The 10,178-nt window shown below is 59.4% G+C and overlaps 1 protein-coding gene across 1 annotated transcript; it reads right to left on the bottom strand.

The window, feature by feature from the left end:
• Nucleotides 1–2,134: 2,134 nt before the first annotated feature.
• On the bottom strand, nt 2,135–9,696 carry CRABP2 (cellular retinoic acid binding protein 2). Its single transcript, XM_025214340.1, has 4 exons — nt 9,502–9,696; nt 4,202–4,380; nt 3,217–3,333; nt 2,135–2,968 (listed from the first exon to the last, which is right to left on the bottom strand). Exons 1-4 carry the CDS (start codon nt 9,569–9,571, stop codon nt 2,918–2,920), a joined length of 417 nt encoding a protein of 138 aa, XP_025070125.1. The 5' UTR covers nt 9,572–9,696; the 3' UTR covers nt 2,135–2,917.
• Nucleotides 9,697–10,178: the final 482 nt, after the last annotated feature.

Raw genomic sequence — 10,178 nt, 5'->3', positions numbered from 1 at the left:
CTGCCGAGAGGGTCAGGAGCAGCTCAGAAAGTCATTAGCTCCCCCAGAGCTTCCTGGCAGTCTTGTGGGACAGAGCCTTCTCCATGCTGGCTGTAGGAGGCTATCCCTTGACCCGCTTAGCCTAGGTGGGGGGAGGGGGGGTGGCCTGGGGCAAAGAGAAGAGAACCCAGGAGTCCTGATTCCCAGTCTTCCCCAGTTTAACCACTAGAAATTCCCCTTCCCAATGCAGTTCATGCATCCTGACACTGCCACCCCCTGCTCTAACCACTAGCCCAAACACTCCTCACACCTATGGACAGAGCCCCCAGTTTCCAGATATTCCCTGTTCTGAGCCCCTAGATTGGAAAGAGCCCAGGCATCTTGGCTGCCCCCCACAAACCGCCTTCCCTCTGCGTGTCCTGCCCACGGCACTCGGGACCCGTCCTGCCCTGCGTGCCAGGGAGCCGGGCGAGCCTGCTTGATCCCAGCTGGCGAGGACGAGGCCTTTGTTCTCCGCCAGTTTTTCAGGCTTTGATCTGAGCAGGCGTGCCCCCGCGCAGAGACAACAGGCAGGCAGAGAGGGGCTGCGACGGCACTGCAGCCTTTCCCCGGCCGTTTTGTGGATCCGAGACCCTAGGGTTAAGCCCCGAAGGCTCCAGGCAGATCTTTGAGGATCCTTTCAGCACCTCATTTGCTGCGGAGCGGGGATGACTCCTTCCTGCTCTGCGCAAAATGCTGCCCCTGCCTGGGGTATCTTCAAGCCAGGCAGCCAGAGAGTGACAAATGGCTCCATTATTGCAGTGGCAGCTTCTGAACGAGGCCTGGAAAGAGCAGGGGGCGAAGCCAGAACAAAGCAGCAGCAGGAGAGAGCCCCAAAGTGTCAGGAAGATGTATGAGGACCTGGCTTCCACATGGTAGAGACAGCTGCAAAGCTCAGAGCTGGACGCAGGGCTGAGCCCTGCAGCGGGCTGGAAGAATCCCACCATCTTGGCCAGAACTCCAGTCACAGCCCCCCACTTCTTCACCACCAGCAGCCCCAGCTCCCATTGCACCCCAGTGTTTGCAGGGTCTCCCCAGCACAGCTGGGAGCCCCCAAGGCTCCTGGGAGAGGACCTGGGGGCATCTGCACATGGCTTAACCCTGTGGGATTGGTGCTTACCCACTGCCCCGTCTGCTGATTCCCAAACGCATCCTGGCAAGGGGAGCTGGGCTCTTCCTCCCCTCACCACTCTGACAAGGACGGGTATTATCTGCACCCCTCGACATCCCCATGGAGTTAAATCACCCCTGGGGTTTGCAAGGAGGTTGGGCTGGACACAAGGGAGAAACACCTGTGAGTTCACAGCCACCTCCACAGTGCCCCAAGCAGCAGTTGCTTCCTTCCTCTCCAGCAGCATCGACAGAGTGAGCAGGCACCTGGATCGCCCTTTTTTATAGGTGTGCAAGAGCTCCCATCATGCTCTGCTCTTAAAGGGGAACTCACACCAGCCATGAGGTTGCCTTCCTGCCCCTCCATGGTGAAAGGGGAGAAAGCGTGGTGAACAGGGCCTGTCTAGAGCTAGCCATGCCCTATCAGCCCACCCCACAGGCACCCACCACCCCTGGGTTCAAGATATCCAGGGGATACGGCCTGGCTGGATCTCCTCCGAATGGATCAGACATCGTCCTAATGCCGGGAGGAACCCCATTCTCCTCTCAGTCTCAGCAATCCCCCATTGTCACAAGCTCACGACTTAATGCTGTAACGCTCACAAGAAATGGTCCTAATTTCCAACCATAACCAAGACAAGGAAGTAACTTGTGAGACATTTATTAAAAGAAAGAGGCGTCCAGAAGGACACGACGTTCAAGGCAAGATCCCTGGCAGCCTGGCTGGCTGGGGCTGGGATTTCTTTTGTGGTGTGGATTGCTTCCTTTTTAATAAAATATTAACAAATAAATACTCAAACAAAGAAAAATGAGGATAAACTACCAGGACAGGAGACAGCGAGCGAGCGAGCAAGAGTTTCAAGGCTCTACATGGGGAAAACAGCATGTCTAGACAAGGCTACAGGTTCTTCCTAGGGGCATATGAAAAAATATTCTGTATAAAATCAAAAATCAAAGCCAGGGGAAATTAAAAAGGAACGCACAGCACTTTCCACTTCTAGTCTTGAACTGTTATCTGGGGGAGGGGAGGGAACCGGGGAGGGAAACCTCCAGGGGGGGAAGGATCCTGTTTGGACAGGTAACATCATGGACAATTTTGGCGAGGCCCTGGGACATGGATGCAGGTTGGAAAAGCACATGGTGCTTGGAGAGGGGGCAGGCAGGCACGGAGATGGCTTTGATGGGGCAGGAGAGGCAAAGGGAGGGGTCTAGTCAGGAATTGGGGGAGATGGGGTTGGAAGGAAGTCAGGGAGCAGGGCTGTCCCAATTCGAGGATGATCCCAGTTTACTTAACGCTGGACATCTCCTGCATGTGGACGCTCTTATTCCAGTTTATGCACAAGTGCTTGCACCGCTATTTCTGGCAAAGGTAGCACAGCTGGGCTATTCCCTGCCACCCCAGAGAGCAAAGGGTCCTTCAAATTGCACTGAAGGCATTGCGGTCTTGCAGGCTTCCAGGGTTTGGGCAAGCTGCTAGGCTCCCACAGGCATCAAGGGGCAGCTGGGTTTGCAGCAGATGGGAAAACTGTCGGTGTCATTGAGCAGATGGGAAGGGTGCAAGGGCGAAGTACCCACTGCTGGGGCTGGACAGGACAAGCCCATGAGGGGTTAATCAGAGTTGCTTGAACCCTGCTGTGCCTGGATGGAGGTGGCAGGGCAAAGGGGCAGGGGGGATTGTGGAGTGGGGCCTCTGGGGCACCTGGGTTGGGTCTCCATGCCAGGGGTCTTGGAGGTCTGTGGAGGGGGCAGGATTGGGGCCATAGGAGCCCGGTGCGGCCCTGCCGGAGCCTCACTCCCGGATGTAGACCCTCGTGCAGACGACGTCATCAGCTGTCATGGTCTAGAAGGGATGAGAGTGGATGTCAGGGGATACCAGGGCCGGACGCCCACCGCTGGGGCATCGGCACCACATCCTGGGGCACCAAGGGCCCCAATGCTGGATGTAGGGCCCGAGCACCCTTAAAAGAGCCTTGGTGAAACAGAGCAGAGGATGGGAAGGGAAATCAAGGTCTCTGATACACTGGGAGGGATTCCCCCCCCCGAGTACCCCCTTGGGGTTAACGCTTCGCACGCTGCAGTTGGCCTTACCAGGATGAGTTCCCCGTCATTGGTCATCTCCCTGGACCAGCCTGTCTTGGGCCCCTCGCCCTTGAGCAGCCGCTGCTCACACACCATCTTGTTCTCGCTCTCCCATTTGGCCAAGCTCTGCCAGGGAGGAGAGGAACAGCAGGGCCTCGTTAGCGCAGCCAGGTGTTGGCCATTTGTTCCACCCTCTGGAGCAGGCGGATGCTGGGTCTGTCCCCACAGGGTATATTTGTGTGTGTGTGAGATCAATGCAAAGCACAGATAATGGGGGCATGTGCATGTGTGTGCACACGTGTGTGAGATCAACACAGAGCACAGATAACAGGGGGGTGTGCATATGTGTGCATGTGCATGTATGTGTGAGATCAATGCAAAGCACAGATAATGGGGGGGGTGCATGTGTGCATGTGCATTTGTGCATGAGATCAATGCAAAACACAGATACCGGGGAGCGGGGATGTACACACACATCATACCCAGTGACTTGGGCTCCAGAAGATACATGTGCGTGTCATATAAAAACAGTCCAGGGGCGGTGCACGCAGGTGTACACATGGGTGTTGCACCAACTAAGCTGGACTCCAGGGGTGTGACATGGTGCACGTGCATATGCAAGTGTCGTGCTAAGACAGCTGGAGTCACAGGGCATGGGCACATACATACATGTGCATGTGTCACACCAAAAGAGCTGGGCATGCACACACATGTATCATGCTAAGAGGACAAGTCTTGGGGTGTGTGCTGGCACATACATGTGGAGGTATGCTGAGAGCTGGAGCCCTGGCAAGTGTGTGCAAGTATCACACTAAGAGCTGGAGTCCTGGGTTTGCACAGGGTCTCTCAGACCCAGCTGGCAAAAGCCCTGTTTGTCGCAGCGCCTTCACACCCTGTTCTGCCCTGGGCTTTGATGGGTGCAGAAGACCTCAAGCCAAGACCTGCCCCATCCAGGGTCCCCCCCGGCAACAGTACAGCCCCCACACCCCCTCACCTTGCACGGCCGCCCGTCCACGGTCTGCTCCTCAAACTCCTCACCAATCTTGAAGTGGATCTCGGTGGTGCGCACTGTGGTTGAGGTCTTGATGTAAAAGGTCTCTCCGTCCTGCTTGATCTCCACGGCCGGCTTGGAGGCCGCGGCCACTGCGATTTTTCTCAGCATCACATTGACGCCTGTGGAGGGGAGCAGGTCAGGCCACGGGTGGGGTGGGACCCCATGAGCAAGCTGGCGTGGGGCAGCCGGCTCCCCTGAGGCTGGGAGAAGAGAGGACCTCTCCCCAAGAGGAGTGGGAAAGCCTCAGGGTAACACCACAGCCCTGGCCCTGCACATGTGGGCTGCAGGCGAGTTGCAGCATCTCCCTCCTGCAGGCCAGCGGGGTCAAGTGGCTCTCGCCTGCCTCGGAGGGGGGCTGATGGGCTCTGCAAGTCAGCCCCCACCCTGGGGGCCACTGTGAGGTTATTTTTCAGTGAGGGGAATGATTGATGACAAGATGCACGCGCGTGCACGTGCACACAGACACGCATATGTATACACACCCAGGCACAGAGACACACAGACAGACAAGACACTCACACAGACACAGATGTGCACAAACACACCCTGACACACACACGCATACACACACCCACACACAGATGCACACACAGATGCACCCAGACACAAGTGCACAAACAAGACATGCACACACAGACGGACATGCACACAGATGGACACACACACACATGGACACAGATACATGGAGAGACACATGCACTCACACAGACACGGATGCATGCACAGAGACACTCAGATGCATGCACACATGCAAACACATGCACACCTAGAGACACGGACAGACACATGCACATGCATACACAGATGCACATGTGCACTCACAAGATATGCACACAAGGACAGAAACATGTGCGTACACAAACACAGATGCACATATATCATGCACACAGAGACAGACACATACATGCAACCATAAATACAGACACACACGTGTACCCACCCAGATGCACACACAGACACAGACATAGAAGCATGCACACATGCAAACAGATGTGCACCCCCCCCCCCCCCTCAAAACGCCCAGCAGTGTGCCCCCCCCCCCCCCCCTTAAGACAGCCATGCAGACACCTGCAGACACATGGGCATTCACTGACATGCCAGGCAGGGGCCAGGGGTGAGGAGGGGGCAGGATGAGCCCTGGTGACCCACCCAGCCTGCTTGCCCAGGGCTCCATGCCAGGAGCTGGCCCAGCTCCAGGCTCCCCTGCTGGGGCAGGGCAGGTGGGTGGGAGGCTTCCAGCCAGGGGTGCCCTCTCCTTGCCCCCCATCTCCATGATGTGCAGATCAGGGGTGGGGAGTCATCAGGATCAGGCCAAAGGAGGCAAGCAGCCCAGCTGACAGCACCAGCTTACCCCAGCTCAGGGGTCTGGGAGCCCCCAGGCGTGCGACATCCCTGGGTGTCACACGAGGAGGGGGGGCCGCCGTGCACTGAGCCCTGGGAGCCGGATTAACCTCTGGCCGTGGAAAGCTGCAGGGCAGATTTTTCCTGGCAGAGGTCTGGCCGTGAGCCCCAGGGCCCAGCCCGGCACAGACCCCCCATTGTTCGGCCTGCCCGGCGCCCCGTTCCCACGGCCAGGCTGCTTCGGGCTCTCCCCTCCCAGCTCCCAGTCCCTGGCTCTGGCCTGCAGCTTCTTCTGGGGGGTCACTGCCACCACGACATGGGGGCTGCAGTCGAGAGGGGCACGCCAGTCCCAGAAGGAGAAACAGGACACGGGCGAGTCTTTGTCTGGTGTCCAGCCTGCAGGGCGAAGGGGACAAGGCAGAGGGCACACGTGTGTGCACTGTGCAGGAGGGCGTGAGGCACCCCACCCTGCTGAGCTCCCTGGGGGGAGCTGCATTGGAAGGACCCCAGGCAGCGCTGTGGGCTGACACCTTGTTTCCACTCCTGGCGCTGCCAATGACTTCCTGGAAGACCTTTGCCAACTCCCTTGGCCTCCCTGCCTCAGTTTCTCCAGCTGTGGAATGGGAGCGAATGAGGCAGGGAGGAGCATTCACATGGGCAAGGGGAAGAGGCAGAGCCTTCAACCAGAAGCCTCGGCCGCAGCTTTGTGGGCCTCATAGCAGTGCTCCCTCTAAGCTGCGTGGCATGTGTGGCCACGCAGGCGTCCTCATGCCACACTGCCAGGCACGCCTGTGCAGTCGCACACGCCACGCAGCTTAGAGAACACTGCCTCACAGGGCTCCATGAGTGCCTGTAAAGCCCCAGCTCCAGGAATCACACCAGCTCTTGTAGGAAAAGAAAGCAAGAGTCAGGACACGCAGGGCCAGAGGGATTGAAGAAGCCCACCCCCCCATGCAGGGCCAGCCTCAAAGCCCAGGTGCCCTGGCGAATGTGGCCCCAATGCCCTCCCGAGACCCCCACCTGGCATTTCTCCTCTGAACTGGCATACGCAAGCGGCTGCCAAGTAAAGCGATCTCCAATGGGGGCCGCAGGAGGAAAACCCTGACAGTCCCTCGGGTGTTGTCAGGGGGGCAACTGGCTTCGCACACGGGTTGGGGACCCTTGCCCCCCGCCCCGCCTCACTTGGCTCTGTCCCAGGCTGAAATTTAATGACTCGTTATCTCATCAGGCCCTTTCCATGGAGTCCCCCCCTTTCCCTCGCAGCCAAGGTGCCAAGAGAGATCCGCTTCCCCTCCGGCAGCTCCGATGCCAATAAAACCCAGGCTGATAAGAGCCGGGACCCCGCTTCGCCGCCGTGGGAAAGGCAGAGATTTACGCTATCGCTGGCAGATTTATTTCTCCGCCGGGCTGGGCTGGGAGAGGAAGGGGGGGTGCGGGAGTGAAATAGAAGCAAGTGATAATTATCCCCAAGTATTTCGCGCCGAGCCCCTCGGCTGGAAAATATTCTGCTCCATCCGTTGCAGGGGGAGGGGGCGCGGGCAGGGTGTATCCCCATCCTTAGGGGCTTGGGATGGGGTTGCATGGAAGGGGGTAGCCATGGAGGCCTGCTCCAGGGAGGGGAGGGAGCCACTGTTGCCCAGCAGGTTTGGGAGCGGGAGAGCAGCTCTTCATTGTTCTCCAGGGTTGTGGGGGAGGGGGTTTCCATTGTTCTCCAGCTCCTGCTTGCTAGGTCTGTCCTCAAGGCAGCTCCCTGCCTCCAGGTGGGAGCCAGGGTCAGCCAGACCCTGAGCCTGAACCCCTGCTGCCACAAACCACCCCTTCCCCAAATGCCACTGCCAAGCCCCTCCTGCTCCCCCATCTCACATCCCCCCCGCCCCCCATGCCACTGCCAGGTTCTTCACCACTCCCACCACCCTTGGAGGCTCCACCGGGTGGTGGATGGGCTGCCTCTTTGTACCTCAGTTTCCCCTCCTGAAAAACACAGAACAACCCCTGGCAATGGGCAACACTGGGGTCACCAGCATCACCAGCAAAGAAAGGCTTGGAGTGATAAAACTGCTGTTGGAGGAGATGGTCTCCCCTGCCCCAAGCTAAATATCTCCAGGCCTCTCCCTCCAATTCAATGCCACCAGGAAGCAAAGGGTTAATTTGGGGGGTTTCCCTTCCTCTGCCACTGACTGCCCAGGGGCCCCTGGTCAAGTTGCTTCAACTCTGCCCCAGGGCCAGGTCTGTAATACAGGAGAAGATGCCCAGCCCTACCCCAGGTGGGGAGAAGGGATACACCCCTCCCAGGCTGCAAGGGGCTGGTCCAGCCCTCCCGGCCTGAGTGGGTTTCTGGGGTGGGGGGGTGGGGGGGTTGTGTCATATTGGCTGACCCCAAGCAGCGCTGCCTGTTTCAAGCTCAGCTGGAAAAGCCTGGTGCTTTTTAGAGCCCGGCTGCCTGGGTTCCACCAGCCCCTCTCCAAGATGCAAAGGCAAGAGGGGCTGAGTTGTCAAGGAGCAATTTTACCCTGGGGGAAGCCTCGGTGCTACCACATGTTTCAGATGCCAGGTGGATCTCTGAGCCTCAACTCAACGTCACTCCCATTCCACAGATGCAGAAACTGAGGCAGCGAGACAAAGGGATTTGGCAAAGGTCTCCCAGCAGGCAGTGGCAGCGCCAGGAGTGGAAATGAGGTGTCAGCACATAGCACTCCTCCCCCTGAGGTGCTCAGTAGGGTGGGATGCCTCATGCCCACCCACACGGTGCACATGTGTGCCCTCTGCCTTGCCCGCTTTGCCTTGCAGTGGACACAGGCCCAGACAAGAGCACCCTGGGGAGCAGGGGGCACGAGGCTGCTTGTTGGCAGGGCTGTGAGGCCCTGATCCCCAGCCTTGGGGCGGGGGTCTCTGCAGGGACACGTGTCCACTCCTGAGCTGCATCCCATGAGCACGGCCGGAGCCGAGCCAAGCCAGCCTGCTGTTATAGCAATCCCCGCCCTGCACCCGGCCGCATCCAGCAGCCTAGCCCTCAGCTTGGGGGATATCATCTGATTGCGACATGAACGTTGCCAGCCAGGCTTGTCCTGCGATACCACCCCAGAGCCGGGGGGAGGAAATACAGCAGCTGGCGCTTGGGGAGGGGGAGGTGGAAGGAAGCCTAGCCGCAGCCTGGGCCAGTGGTTAGAGCAGGGGGCAGCTCAGGCCCAGGACTCAGCTTCTGCCCCTGGCGCCAGTCCTGGGCTTCCTGGGGGGTCTCTGAGGCCAGAGACTTTGCCTCCTTAACCATGCCTCAGTTTCCCTATCTGTACAATGGGTGCAAGCGTGGTCCCCATGTGCTGTGGCGCCCCAGGGATCCGAACAGGGATGGCTCAGGCCTGTTCCCCACCCCACCCCCCCTTGCATGAAGAAGCCCTTTCAGGAGGTGAAGATACAGACTGCGATGGGAAGGGTTCAGCGCACTGGCGCCTGCTCGGTGTCTCTTACAGGTGTTATCGCTCCTTCGCTCCGACTGCAGGAGGTCCGCGATGGCCCTGGCGCGCGCACACACACACATATGCACACTCGCACTCACACTCACACACCCGAGCTCTGTGCATTGTCTGGGACCAGACCCAAGCCCCCAGCTCCCTCCCTTCCCCGACTTGAATGTGCTTCTGCTCTTGCTAGGACCTGCGCAGCCCCCACATCTCCCTCCCTGCACCCTGCGGTTCCTCCAGCCTGGGGCATGGAGCGGGGAAACTGAGGCAGGCCGACTCAGGGGACTCCCCCCTCCCGGGCAGGGGGCGGCTGAGACAAAACCCTCCCCACCTGCAGCAGCCCCGGGTTACTCCGGATTGAGCCCCCACATCAACCTCAGCACGAGCCCCGCAGCCGAGCCCCGCGGGTGCGGCTCCGCAGCCCGACCCATTGCCGCTCACCCAGCGCCTTGAGCAGCTCCTCGAAGTTCTCCGAGCTCTTCATCTTCCAGTTGCCGGAGAAGTTGGGCATGGCCGGGCCGGGGTCTCTCACCGTCTGCTGGGCGTGGATGGCTCCCGAGGCGGCTCCCCCGTCCCTGCCCGGCCGCAGCCTCCTCTCCCGGCTCCGCCAGGCTTTCTCCCCCCGCTCCCGCTCCGATGTGTCATTTTATGGCTCAGCCGCCCTGTCTAGTCCCTCCCCCGTGCTCCTGGGAGAGGAGGAGAGCAGCTCCCCCCACTCACCTGGGGGCCCTCCCCTTCTGCCCTTGGTCCGCCTGGGGGACCTGCCCAAGGGCTTTGGGAGCCTCCAGTGCAGAGGGATCATGCGGCCCCCAATCCCCGTGGCAGGGGGCACAGCCCCATCCTGTGCAATCCCATGTCTAGGACCCCCCCCCAACAGTCCAACCCCATTCTCTCCCATCCCAGACCGGGTTCAACTGAATGGGTTTTATCTGCCCCACTCAAAGCCCCACCGGGGAAAAGGGATCCTGGCCTGAACCCCCAACAGCACCTAGCACCGGTGGGTGCTCCTGTAATCGGTGCAATATATAGATCTCTCCCTATCTCTTGGGATGTCTCCCTATCTATAGACAGGGAGATATATGGTCTCATTTTAGGGGGACTGCAGTCAGGTCAGACCC

Source organism: Alligator sinensis, unplaced genomic scaffold (genome assembly GCF_000455745.1).
Source record: "Alligator sinensis unplaced genomic scaffold, ASM45574v1 scaffold811_1, whole genome shotgun sequence".
Classification (NCBI taxonomy): Eukaryota; Metazoa; Chordata; order Crocodylia; family Alligatoridae; genus Alligator; species Alligator sinensis.
The sequence above is the reverse complement of the archived record's forward strand: the minus strand, read 5'-3'. Positions and strand labels throughout refer to the sequence as shown.

Bases quoted from the DNA above. Each gene is read 5' to 3' on its own strand.
- CRABP2 (XM_025214340.1), bottom strand. From the start codon at position 9,571: ATGCCCAACTTCTCCGGCAACTGGAAGATGAAGAGCTCGGAGAACTTC. The intron at 4,381-9,501 runs GTGAGCGGCAAT...TCCCCTCCACAG, and splicing joins GGAGCTGCTCAAGGCGCTGG to GCGTCAATGTGATGCTGAGA. The intron at 2,969-3,216 runs GTAAGGCCAACT...CATCCCTTCTAG, and splicing joins ATGACGGGGAACTCATCCTG to ACCATGACAGCTGATGACGT.